A 14,057-nucleotide genomic window follows, 5' to 3' on the forward strand; every position below is an offset into this window, starting at 1 on the left:
TGCAATATCTGCACATTTATCTGTGACTCATGTTTTGACTGTCTACTCTTAAAACAGCACTGGCCAAATACATTTTTCTACATATCTGTCTACATATAACATTCAAAATTTTTTATTCTTAACATATCCCCTTTAAGTATAATGAAGTACAGGATTCCAGGCGGCTAGACAGAGGAGAAACGTATCTGTTATCTGCTTATAGTCACTGCCATAACTAAGGACCAGTTGTGAGAAAGAAGAGAGAACAGAAAAAAGAGTGTAACATCATCCCATGACCCACATTTTAGGCAACAATAAAAAAGGAACTTTATTATATCAGTACAAAAGCATCTCCCCTCGACCGACAAACAAAATACAAAAGATCTCACAGCCCAGTTTAGCACCCTACCATGGAGTGATACACAAGGTACAGACGTGTCAGAAGACAGAAAAGAACCAAAAATCATGGTGAAATTAAGACAGACTGATTTGGTACATCCCTGCATAGGTCAGAGTGAAAGCAGTAGTTATTACCATTTGGTAATACACTGATATTTACAAGCATGAAATTGGGAAGCTAAAATAGCTTCTGATGGGGAAATGATAGGTTCCCCAGCTGAGGACGTATCACAGTGGCTGTCAGCTCTTTTAACAATTACTGGATAGTTCATTTACAGTGCCAAGAAAGTGCATCGTGGAAGATAGCAGCTTGAAGATAGCTGCTTTAAGACCGCAGTGGTGAAGTTAAACAATTAAAGGTTGTTGGATGCATAGCTTCACCACCATTTGTCAGCTCTAAACAATAGAGCAGACAGACACCTGATAGTTATCTAGATAGGATCTTGTTACCTTGCCAGCAATTACCTGTACTGTACTTGAACTGTACAGCATTCTTCTCAACCACATCCTCATTTACAGACATCGACCTCTAGGTTCAATTTTGAAAATGAAAAGACAATTTCCCTGAATTGAGAACGTTAACATTGAAAGGTTCTGGACTGAGAAAAACACATAGAAATTGTACACATGTACATCCGCCTAAATACATCTATGTAAATATGTCAAACTATAAAAAAAAACCCTATGTAAAACTACATTGGTATAAAGCATACAATACTGTCCAAACAGGAGTACTAAAGACACTAAGATCCAAATTTTAATTTCTTCAAAGAATTAATGTAATTCTGTGTTCTTGAAGTTGTGTTTCTCCCCTCTACGCTCAAACACAATCATTCCTCTACAATATAATACAATCACAGGACGATATAAAGGAAGTGGATTGAACAGATTGAGGACCATTTCACCTATGACTGTTCTCTCAAACACACAGCTGTCTTGGGACGTGTCCCAGTAGCTGTAAAGGTGGTTTGGAAAGGCCAGTAGTGGCTGGAAGGGCAAAATGCTGGTGTATGTGTGTGTATTTACAGAATGTGCATGTATTAGTGTCTGTAGCTATTTCTGTAGCGCACTCATGACATCTCCTTGGTGCCTTCTTTGGGGTTGTCGTTGGTGGCGACGTTGGTGAGTCGGAGTCTCTCGCTCTCCTGCGCTTTCTCCTCCCGGTCGCGCACCTCTCCCTCCACGTGGAAGCCAACCGTGAGCTGGTAGACCATCACACCAATGATGGTGCCGAGGAATGGGGCAAAGATGGGCACCAGGAACCAGCAGTTCCTAGCACTGAGGAGGGAGAAAAGAGATAAGTCTTTGAATGAGTCTTACTTTACCCACAGGGAAATCCAATTTAATGTATATGAAGGCATTATACGAGATAAACAACACACACGAGAGTCATAAAAGAGGGTCAAGAGATGGTGAATAATGTACTACACCACAGGACAAGCTGTGATGGTGAAAGTGGTGTCGAGGAGATAGAGATTAAGAGAATGGAAGAGGAAATGCATAACATTTTTGCAAGGAGGACTCACGTGAAAACGTCCATGCCCCAGCCAGCCATAGCGGTGAAAAGACGTGGTCCCAGGTCCCTGGCAGGGTTGACAGCATACCCAGAGTTGAAGCCCATAGCCAGTCCAATGACCAGAACCACAAAGCCCACAGTGAAGGCCTCCAGTCCCTGGGGTATGGGGTTGTTGTATGGATCCACAATAGCCAGGATACACACGATCAGCGCTGCTGTGCCAATGATCTATAGAGAAGAGTGGTGGATATTAGAAGGAATAGTGAGGTGGATACCTGGGTTGTAGCAGCTTCTTTTGGAAAATCAAACTTTAGCATCTGGAAGTTGTCTATGACTAGACTGGAGAATGGGCTGAGTGCCTGTTTGAGCACTGTTCCCAGGTTTTCTCCATATCTAGAAAGTCTACCTGATCAAAGAAGCCGTTGACAAGGGTGAGATGTTTTCCAGGATAGGTAGCAAAGATGCCAGCTGTGGCATTTGGCCCAGTCACATTGAAATTCCCAGGATGGTCCCACAGGGCATCTAATGGGAGGCAGAGAATAAAATAAAGCATGAAACTCTTCTTTGTTTAGACCAGTAAATGGCACACTTCTAATCTATGACATACATCCATTCATATTGGTTGTAAAGAGATTGTTTCTTGAAATTCATGTCTTGAAACATCCCTCACCATAGTACATGCCAAAGATTATGGCAGCGCCCAGGAAAGCACCGAGTGTCTGGAAGGCAAAGTACATGGGGAACTTTCTCCAGCGCTCTCTCCCAAGCAGGCACAGGGCAAAGGTCACAGCAGGGTTCAGATGGCCACCTGCAAAAAAGGCACATGAAGACAGCATGTTAACACATTTTTATAACCCAACGCATTACAGTGCTATAGCATTGCCTAAATACAGACAAAAATAATTTCTAATACAGAATAGCAATTTCATTCCACAGCCAGTTACCTAAACAGGTTAAAATGTGATGCAACTCACGCACAATGAATTTGCCTGAGATATGTATTGCTCAAAATGCAATGATGTCTACACCCTCATAATAAAATCCTATCAAATGATTCATTGGAAAACTCTGACTACTGGGTTTGTGTATAAGTATTTGCTTACCTGACACTTGGCCACAGACCAGGATGCCTAAGGTGGCAGCGAAGCCGAAAGCAAAGTTGACAGTGAGGAACATGCCATGGGAGCCACTGCTCAGCACCAGCTGGGCTACAGCACCACAGCCAAACATCTGGGAAGAGAGGAGAAAAACAGGTTTACATTGTGTCCTAAACAGAGAGAACAGCTTCACATGTTCTACAATAGATACTCGTGCTGTGTATTCTAATACAAGCAGCAAAAGTATTAATTTATCTTTTTTTGACATGAAAGGACCCTAAGGTGTTCACTCTGCAGTAGGAGGGCTTTAGCATATTCAAGCACAAGGGTATAGAGACAACACGTCAACACCAATCTCAGTGCTGCACATGCCCCTCTAAAAGGAACAAACCATGAATACTGTACATTTACTGCTTTGTCACCAATGAAGGTCAGGCCAAGGGGTGACGAGAGGGGATGTGATCATTATCAGTGAAACCAGTGAAACTGAGACCCATTCCGATTAAATGGGCTCCATTGTGTTTATAATGGGACATGAGAGGATATGTAGAGAAATGTCAATGTGTTGACATTGACTCAGCAAGAATTGCTGCTGTCAGTATCCTGTTGTGTTATCGGGGGGAAAAAAACACTTCAATCCTGAAAGGAGTTTCCACTTTGCAAGAGGGAAAAGGGGGAAAAAGTATGTGCTACTGGGCAGAAACATGATCGATTCAGTCAAAGGAAGTAGGTTTTGCAGTATGTTTTGTCATTAGCAGTAGCGATAGAATTGCCAAGTGGGTCACATATCCACCGGGTACTGTGCATGTGTAAGTATGTGTGTGTGTGATTCTGAGTGTCCTCTTTGTATCTGCTTGATAAAGGAAGTGTGTGTGGCCCTTGCTGAGGCTGCTGGTCTGGAAGCCCCCCGAAGAGGAAGCATTTCAGTAACACCGCAGGACTCAGATGTTGAGGTTAGCTTTAGGGAACCACACAGAGGGGCTGGCGCCTAAGGGACGTTCACCGCCACTGGGCCCAGTCTAAACTCTGTTCTGCTCCTGATGAGACCAGCCATCAGTGGAAAAGTACTAAGTACATTAGCCCCATGTTAGCAATGTACTTTGCTAGTATTTGGAGTGTGTTGGTGTTGCACACTGATGTTCATGCATAAACAGAGATGTATCACTTTAACTCAGAACTTCTTCACTGAGGGTTTCTGAATGTCAGAGGCATCTGATTGCAAATGATGGGCCATTAGCCTGCAAGCGCCAGCTGACTTAGTAAGATCAGATTCCACCAGAAAGGATATTCTTAAATCCTACTGTGAATCTGTGTGCAATTGTTATTATTTCTTACTCTAAAAAGTTCAAAGCCAGCAGTGAATGTGTGTACAGTGTGTTAAACAAGTTTAGACTGTGTTCTTACAACTATTCAGTTGGCTGATTCAGCTGGTCCAGCTACTCTCAGCCATTAGCACAGTGGGAGAGGTTAGACTGAGTCATAGAAGCCTCACAGCAGCCAACCTATTGAAATGCCTTTGCCATTTATTTAGGAGCTCTGGGGCTGAAAGCAAAAAAAGCTGCTGGCCTGGAACCAGTCCCTAAATCACTACCTGTATGCTCTGTTCAAATTCGGGGTAAAGAAGCTCAGAAGCTCCCTGAGAGCTACTATTCAGGTCATGGCAGGCGAACAGTAACTTGAGTGGAAAACACACATTTTGTGAATGTGACGAGGGTGTAATTGTGGAGTGAGTGGCTATTTTAAGACTTCATTGTTTCGTCCTTTAAATTCTAACACTGTTAAAAAAAAAAAAAGTTCCAGCAGGACACTAAAAGAGACATCATCACCCTATGGTGATCTTCAAGAACAACGAAGACCCTTTAGGCCACATGCCCCCCTGACTACACAGTCCTCTATATGGGTGTGAACAGAAAAATTGATGACACACCCAAACACACCCACAGAAACACCCCCCCCCCCATACACTTCACCTCTCCTCAAATCATCCAACACTAACCGTTGATCACTCATTAACAACTTGCTTGATCTGTCACTGTAGTACATTAATATATTGACAGGCTTATATTTGATGAGAGAGAAGGAGAGGAACAGAGTTATATCTCTAATAGAGGAAATCAAAATATGTCAGGCATGCTCATCATGTGTTACCTATTGTTCTGCCACTGTCCCTCCCAGTGCTGCCATCTACATGTGTCACCTATTGCATGGACGTGCCACACCTGCCTGTCCCATCCATTGTCACTTCACATGCAAAATCAGCTGCTGACTTGTGAGGAATGTGACAATGACTAGTGAGGAAAAATACTGGAGATTTCACTCCTTGATCCTTTATCTAGTCGTTTCCCATTGCATATCTTTGTTTATGTGATGAGGAGTAATATCCCATTAACTTATTTATACATTATAGCTAAGCTACCGTAAATCATGACTAGACTGGTGTAAGTTATCCTGTTGGTGGGAACTATGAATGATCATTAAAATACTTAAAAATACTTAGACTTGGATTATGTCTCAGCATGAAAGGTGCTATTAAATTAATTCATCAACTACTTTATTAATCACTAAGTAAGCCAGTGAGTCACTAAACTCTCTGAGCCGCATAGTGAAAGTTAAAGCACTACAGGAGCCTCTGGGTTGTACACTAGAATTTAAAGTATTAGGTTTGAACCTCCGTTTACCTAAGTGCCGACTGCCAAGACTGGAGTAAGTTCAAATATAAGAGTAGCCTCTGAGAACTAATTTGAAAGCTGTAAGTCTATTTATATTGTTATGTTTGTTTAATAGGGCAGATAACCAAGAGTCTGGATTAATTTTATTCAATGGCCAAATGAAGTTTCTGTCTCTGCTGCTGAACAGTATCCCATATTCTAATACTGGTGTTAAACCTAAACAGCTGCAAATAAGAGCCATGACTTAAGCTTTCATGGTTTTTGGGGAGAAGTTTGATAAAGTGCTGCTATTCAATCACATTTTCACTTGACATATTAGAGTGCATGAGTCTGTGGCAGAGTTGGTGTTTCTTGCTGCTAATGTTTCATAGAGTAATATGAAACTTAACTCCTTAGATACAGAATGATTACATTGTCAATCAAACATAAAAGCGCAATAATAATAGTTTGTCCAAAAAAACAACATTTTTGTGAACAGACACACTCAATGCTGCATGCACATACAGTACGTTCACACACGCATGCATGCACGCACACACACACACACACACACACACACACACACCCCTAACTCACTTAAAGATGACAAAATGAAGTCATGCGAGTTTGTGAGTCCTGGATCCTGGAGCCTACCTCCTAGCAAATATTGTGTTCACAGTGGTGCAGTTGTAAATATTATTATGCTCACAGTGAATGCTGCCCAGAACAACCTGTTACTAACCTGTTTGCGCTCAACTCAGTTTGCCAATATAAGTAATCATACCTTCATACACTTAGAGAGTAATCGATGGCTCAGTGTAATACATAGAATGTCACTTCACTCCCTTTGAAGTCTATGCACAGTTTATAAATTACATGCATTTTCTTGCCCAGATCATTCATCACTCTTCAACCATGGCAGCAGAAAAAAGGCACAAAACAAAAGCTGTCACACAGAGAACAGTTGACAGCAATTGAAAAATCAATAAACCTTGACAAAAAAATAGAGAAAAATGTCATGGTAAGGGTACTTAATGAAAACAAAGTACTCTTTGAAAAGTGCAGAAGTTCAATTCACATTCAAAAACTCCTTTATGTTAGAAACTATAGACTTTCTAACTTTTCACTTAGCACTTGGCATTTCTTTGCTCTTTTTTTTATCATTAAACCTCTATTTCAAGATAAAATAATGTGATGTAATTTGCATGTATACACACACTCACGCACGCACACACTCATGCGCACACACACACACACACACACACACACACACTTACCACCAGGATTAGGGTGCCGAGACACTCTGCCAGGGCCTGGCGAAGCAGCAGGTTGCGGATCTGGAAGAACCGTGCCAGCTTGTCCAAGTACATCTTCTGTCTGCCCATGTTGTCTTGCTAGAGGCTGAGGAGACTGCGAGGAGAAAGGCACCGTGGGTAGTTATGTCCTCCTGAGTGGCTGTGATGTTGGGAGCACTGGCCTCCTCCTCTTATAAAGCCAAAGATGGGCTTGGGCTGGTGCCAAACAGAGTCCAACCCCACCCTCTGCACCACGCCTCCCTCCCTGTCACCCTATGCCTCACTCTCTTTTTCTCACTCTCACTCTCTCTCTCCCTTTCTCTGTCTCTCTCTCTCTCTCTGTCTCTCTCTCTCTCTGTCTCTCTTTCTCTCTCTCTCTCTCTCTTTCTCTCTCTCTCTCTCTCACACACACACACACACACACACACACACACACACACACACACTCACGCACACACATACACGTTTGTATTACGATACTTGTGAGGACCTTCATTGACTACATTCATTCCCTAACCCCTAACCCGAAATGTAACCCTCTCCACTACATGCCTAACCTTCACCTTAACCCGTACCCTAATCTAATCCTAATCCTACTTCTACCCTTAACGCTAAATCCAGCCCCTAACAATGAATTAACCTTAACCTTAACCCTTACCCAAAACTAAACCTAATCCTTATTCTAACTTTAACCCTAATCCCAAGCCTTAACCCTAAAATAGCTTCTTAGAAAAAATGTCCTCACTTTGGCAGTTTTTCCACATCTTTATATCCTTGTGAGGACATGTGGTCCTCTTAAATGTAGAAATACAAACACACACACACACACACACACTCTGTCTCACATAACTGTAATACATACCCTTTCACAGCCCTTTCTGGTTCACCCCCCTCCACGCACGTCTCTGTCTTTCCCTCCCTCTCTGTCTCTCTGCTCCTTTTCTCTGACCAGGTCTATTGTCCTCTGTCTGAAACTTCATCACCGCATATTATTCCTGCTTTGTCTGGTTTCAATAGAGGTGTGAGAACATTTCCATTTATAAAAGGCCACAGCCATGCCTCTATCAGTAGGAATCAGTGTACCATTTACTCTGTTTGGAGTACTTTTGTTCAGTTTGGTCTATGCCTATTTTGTTATGACAGTGGAGTACATTATCACCTTCGATCACCTGGACATTAAACCACAAAACAATATTGTGGCTTTATCTGTGTAGATTACTTAGGCATGGAGGACTTCAACTGGCTCTGTGCAATGCAAACAATGGTTAAAGCAACAGCTCACCCCAAAATGAAAATTCACTCATTATCTTCTCACCCGCATGTCAGTTGAAACACCGGTGAAGTTTGTATGTCTACTTAACCCACGGCAAGTTAGCTAGCGCAGCTCCATGTCAAGCCTTCTCCAAAAGAACTTAAGTGGCCAGGAAACTTTTTGGGACTAGAAAATAACCATAAAATTACTCCAAACAGCTTGTGCAGCATGATCCAAGTGTTCGGAAGCCAAACAATTGCACTGCGGATCCAAAAGTTCAATATTTACCTCATTATCTTTTAGGTTTTCCTCACTGACAATCACCTACAGTCATCCTACAGTAGCAAGCAGATGCTGCCTTCAAATGCTGCTGGAAATACTGTAATTACAAGTATAAAGTGGTCAAAAGTCAAATTTTACATGATACCCATGATGCCAAGATGTGGCATTCTCACTCTTTATTTAACTTTTCGGTGTCACGCATACACAACAACTTTTAGCCAATAAGCTTAAATAAATATCAATTACATAACTGATGCAAATATTCTCCTCTTGGATTATGCTGCATTTTTCACCCTTTTTGGAAATCTAAAGAAGTCCCGGCCACTTTAGTGGTTTTGGAGAAGCCTTGACCTGGAGCTGCACTAGTTAACACGCTGTGTGTTATATTGACATACAAGCTTCACCAGTGTTTTGACTGACATGAGGGTGAGTAGATAATGAGTGAATTTTCATTTTGGGGTGAACTATTCCTTTAAAGGGAATATTTCTGATTACAGTATTTTTAGTCTGAAGGGTTCATTTGAACACATTCACATTTCAAAATATATCACCCCTATCCCAGGTAAAAAACAAACCGATATTTGTTGAGCCAGCATATTGCTTTCTGTGAAAATATTCCATTGCACCGGCATGCAGTATTTCTGCTGTATTTTCCTGGTAGAACATGGTCAAAACAATGGTTTAGCAAATTACAGATTGACGATAGGCCTCATCACCCGTGCACCCTGAGGCCGTCTGAGTCATGTCAATCTAGGAGCAGGCGTCACCCATTCCTGCGTCATGCGTGTTGCGCAACTGTTTAAAGTGAACTGCTGTAACGCAAGCTCAAAGAAGGGAGGGACGGAAGAAGATGACAAGCTCATAAAAAATACGGTAGTGCCATCTGTGAGGATTTATATCAACAGAATTTGGGTGAAAGGTGTCTTCGGGATCCAAATTCAACTCAAGTGATGCGGATATGGAGCTTTTTGTGAAAGAATTGGACTCAAAAATACTCCGGGTTTTCACTGTGGCTCATAACATTTGAACCCAAGAGTTTTTCAATGTTAATGGGGAATAATAATAAATAATAGGTGGCCCGTGGTTAGCACTGTTGCCTCACAGCATGAAGGACCCGGCTCGATCCCTGGCCCTCTCTGTGTGGAGTTTGCATGCTCTCCCTGTGTTTGCATGGGTTTCCTCCCACAGTCCAGACATGCAAGTCAGGTGGACTGCACACTCTAAATATGTGAGTGAGTGATTGTCTGTGTATTGGTGTTAGCCCTGTCTGGCAACCTGTCCACAGTGTCTTCCTGCCTTCTGCCCAACGCATGATGGGATAGGCTTCACCTCCCTTTTACCGCTGAAGAGGAATAAGCAGGTGAAAAAAAGAATAATATATATTTTGTTTGTATCTTGTAAACAAAGTTTACAAAGTGCTTTAACAATAAAATAAAATTAAATAGGCCTATCATACTCATAAAACAAGTAAAAGTAAGAAGGAACCACAAGATAAAGAGATACGACATCACATAAAAGCAGTCTATAAAAAGAAGTTTTAACATTTGATTTAAAAGATATTGATTCTGATTCTTTCTGCTCCAAAGCGTTTGGGGTCCTGATTGCAAAAAGCCCCTTTAGTCTTCAGCCTTGACTGACTAATTTTGATTAATGTATTTTTCTTATCATAAATATTGAGACCCTGCTGTGTTGGTGCACATATATATATATATATATATATATATATTTTACTTTCTTTTGGCTTTTCTGCTCTAGTTTTCCACATTCAATCTTCAAGTAGGAATCCCATGGCTGAAGTAGGCCAAAAGAGCTGCATTTTTGGGCCACATGGTTTTAAACAGCTTTTCCTGGAATAGTCTGGCTCAGGAACAGGACAGTGAAAAGGAGGGAAAAAAAACCGAATGGTGGTACCCACAAACATGAGGGAAAGCTATAAAAACCAACAAGATGAATTTCTGTCTACTTTTCGAAGCAACAAGGCTGAAAAATCAAGATACTGCCGTAAGATCCAGTGTTTTTTGTTGTTGTTGTTGTTTTTTTAAAGAAGAGGTTAGAACCACTGGAGAGAACGCTAAGTTCTTTATCAAATGGCACTGGCCACTTTTTTATTATGTTTGTGATGTATGCACCATGTGTCTACCAGATGTGCTTGCCCCCAGTAGGAGTGCCAGCCCGACAGTTGTTTTCCACGAGGAGGTGGAGGACAGGACAGGTATGGATAAGTGAAGACTGATTGATAGCTCTCAAACAGACAGCACACTTTGGCAGACAGCCTCAGCCCAAAGAGAGAGATGTTAGTGACAACTACTACTCATGTTAAAGGATTAATACATTTATGACAGCTGGTTGAGAGTCCTGAAAGTGGGGCAGGAAACTCTCCGACTCATGGTTTCAGATCTCCTTCTACTTCAGATTCGGAGTCAGAAACTTTATTGTCTATCACAAAGCATGACAGAAAATTGTCTTTGATGTGGCTCATAAAAGAGGAAAAAAAGACATAAAAAGACATACCCCATAAAAACAAATAAACAGACATAAGGGTTAAAAACTTACATAAAATTGGAAGTAAAAGTAAGTAAAAGTGCATGAGTCAATGTGCAAATATGACTGTGTTACTTCAGCAAAGCTTTTTGATCAAACAATTATCAGGGATTATTTAGCCACTGCGCAACCACTGCATTGGTTTGTTCTGTATCATAAATATATTATCTTGGAAAATGATAGAGTAGAAAAAAAGTAAATTTCCACTGCAATGCGATTCTAGGGGATTTGTTCTGTTTATGGCTTACTGCGGTTTGCAATCAAATAATGAGCGACATAATAACTGAGAATCTGCCAACCACTGTGGCCTGGCAGCAGGGCCAAATGACGAAAGCTTGGCTCGGTTTCAACTCACACTGTGAAAAAGAGAAATTAAAGTCATGTCAATTCATGATATCCATGACTCATGAACTGCCACCAGACTGTGGTGCTTTGCATATGTGCTGGTCTTTTATCTCCTTGCAAAATCAGATTCCCGGCAAAAATTTCTCATGATTCTCTCAGTGAATCAGCATCCAGACAGTTTGAGTAAGATCTGTTTGCCTTTATCTCTCTCAGTACATGAAGTTTGTGGGTTATCCAGGTTCATGCAGACACAACCGCCTGCATTGTCTTTGTCCAGACAGGAGCTTGTGACAAATGGACGTGTGAGGTGTGTCATTAGCATCTAAATCTCAAATGTCAACTAAATATTGATCATCGCTATTTGTCAAGATGGGTTCATTGCAAAAATCACCCTTGGGATATTCTGTTGAGCGATGCAAACAATTGCTATTGATGCACATTCATAAGCCAAATATATACACCCAAGTCAGGTTAATATAATTTGTGATAGAATGCTTTCTCCGTGATACACTGGAGTCCTGTGGGTGGCGTATGAAGCCTTTCTCCAGTACATTTCCACTTTCTCCATAATTACACGGGGCTGTAATTAAAGAGAATGCTTTCTTTGTCAACAACTGCAGACACACAAAAACACACTTATTATGACACATATCTGAAATGTGACATTCTGAAAGAATTTGTTTATTGTTCACAAATATTGAACAATTCATCATCAACCAACACAGTATAATAGTGTAGAGCAGTGGTTCTCAACATGGGGTCCGGGGACCACCAGTGGTCCTTGAGGGGGTACCAGGGGGTCCCCAGCAAACTGAATTGTTAAACTTCACCACTACTTCATCAACAAGAAGTTAACACAAGAGAGAGAATGTAGAAGAATGACTGTTTTGATCATAGTTTCACTGTTATCTCTCTACCTACAATACAGACAGTCATGGAATTCTGGACAAAATCATATCTAACAATAAAAATCTGGTCCGTGGCCCTAATGTGGACTAAATCAGGGGTCTGTGATCAGTGATTTCAGAATCACTGGTGTAGAGGAACAATGATGATATGACAAAATAACTGTGGGTCAATGTTCTACTGATCATCACATGAATCATCATCTAATTGATGCACATGTAAAAAGACCTGCTTTGTTTTATAATGAAGGAGAAACCATCACACAAGAATTGATATCACACAAGAACAAGAATGACCCCTCACATAATTATTTTTAGATACAAATTTCATAGGATATACTGTATATTTAAACAAATTCTATATTTATTTCCTAATGTATAGACTAGAAATTAATTGTGTTATCAGCAACAATCATCAACCTTCATTTTAAATTGTCTAAAGTTGTATTCATAATCTCATGTGTTTACACTGAGCAAAGGAGATATGATGGTGTCAAGTAAGGCTCAACACAACAGCTAAGAGGAATATGATGCTTCCAGCCATTATTCTGCAGTCTTTATATCCATTGCCGACTGCATTATATAGTTTAGGCTTTTATCCCTTGAAACAATGTCACATCTAGAGTAGTTAGTCTTATTATGTCTGTAGTATCACAGGCTATGGAAATAATCAATGATCCCTTGCCCACATTTCGGTTTTGGTGATAAGAAATGATCTTGATGAAACTTGATCAGATAACTCAATGAAAAGATGGCAGAGAAAACCTTTCCCTTTTTTTCAGCGGTACTTTTTTTCTTTTTCTAGTAATACATTACAGTGAGCACGTTTGTAATCGGATATCCCAGTTACATGTATTACTCTTCAACCATATTTTGTACCTTGACCAAACTCAATCCTTATCCTGCATCTCAAATGTTTTTGCCCCCTCAGTAACCTGTGGAAGCTGCTCAGAGTGAAATCTTAGACGAATCTTATAGAGAGTTGCACCCAACCAAACCACAGACTGTCACGCAACACATAAATCTCACACACTACGCTCCTTCTCCATCCAAACAGCTTCTTAAAACATTTTTCTTTTGAAAGGCCTTACACTTAATTGTGTTTAATTCCCGTTTTGTGCAAACATAACGAGATGACTAAAGTGAAGCCAAACAAACAATCTATCAAATCAAAATTCAAAAGAGCTCCTGTTCCAGATAACTATGTGAACAGTGTTCTGGCATGTCTGGAGATGCAAATGACAGACCAAGAAATAGAAGATACTGTTACTTAGAACACAGTGTAGTACGTCCTGTTCAGAAGGAGTTCAGTGGGCCAATAAATGATTTAGGAGGCAAATTTTTATTCAGTATTTTATACACCATTCCAGGATATTATGCCATTTTTCAAGGATGGTATTGCTTGTGTCTGATTAAATAAATGGGGACAACACACTATTCAGACAGCAGAAGATAGAATGTAATTTCAACTACTCATGATGCTAAACTAGAACTATAGTAGTTGAAATTGTGTTCTGAAAATAGCTGTAGGCTTAATGTACAGTATGTGTTAACACATTAGATAATACTTACTGCTTATTCTGATTCTGTGAGTCATGTTTTCAGGGCTTGAACTGAACGTGGTATTGATGTTTGTGGTTTAATGGAGTATAAAACTGCCTAGGCCTTGTGTTCCTCTACATTTCCCGTATTGAACTGATAAAGAGAGAGATGCTTACAGGACACAATTCTGATCAAACAGCCAGGATTATAAGACATTGTAGCCTTGTAGTGACTAGTGATGAGAATGACACTGAAC

At 40.7% G+C, this 14,057-nt stretch overlaps 1 protein-coding gene across 1 annotated transcript; it reads right to left on the reverse strand.

Moving 5' to 3' along the window:
* Positions 1–281: 281 nt before the first annotated feature.
* aqp3a (aquaporin 3a) lies at positions 282–7,090 on the reverse strand. Its single transcript, XM_071526489.1, has 6 exons — positions 6,917–7,090; positions 2,998–3,124; positions 2,565–2,702; positions 2,301–2,416; positions 1,905–2,122; positions 282–1,656 (listed from the first exon to the last, which is right to left on the reverse strand). The coding sequence occupies exons 1-6, from the start codon at positions 7,022–7,024 to the stop codon at positions 1,449–1,451; spliced, it is 915 nt and encodes a 304-aa protein (XP_071382590.1). The 5' UTR covers positions 7,025–7,090; the 3' UTR covers positions 282–1,448.
* Positions 7,091–14,057: the final 6,967 nt, after the last annotated feature.

Source organism: Centroberyx affinis, unplaced genomic scaffold (genome assembly GCF_046629955.1).
Source record: "Centroberyx affinis isolate AG114_WGS23_722 - 3 ecotype Tasmania unplaced genomic scaffold, CSIRO-AGI_Caff_v1 ptg001415l_1, whole genome shotgun sequence".
Classification (NCBI taxonomy): domain Eukaryota; kingdom Metazoa; phylum Chordata; class Actinopteri; order Beryciformes; family Berycidae; genus Centroberyx; species Centroberyx affinis.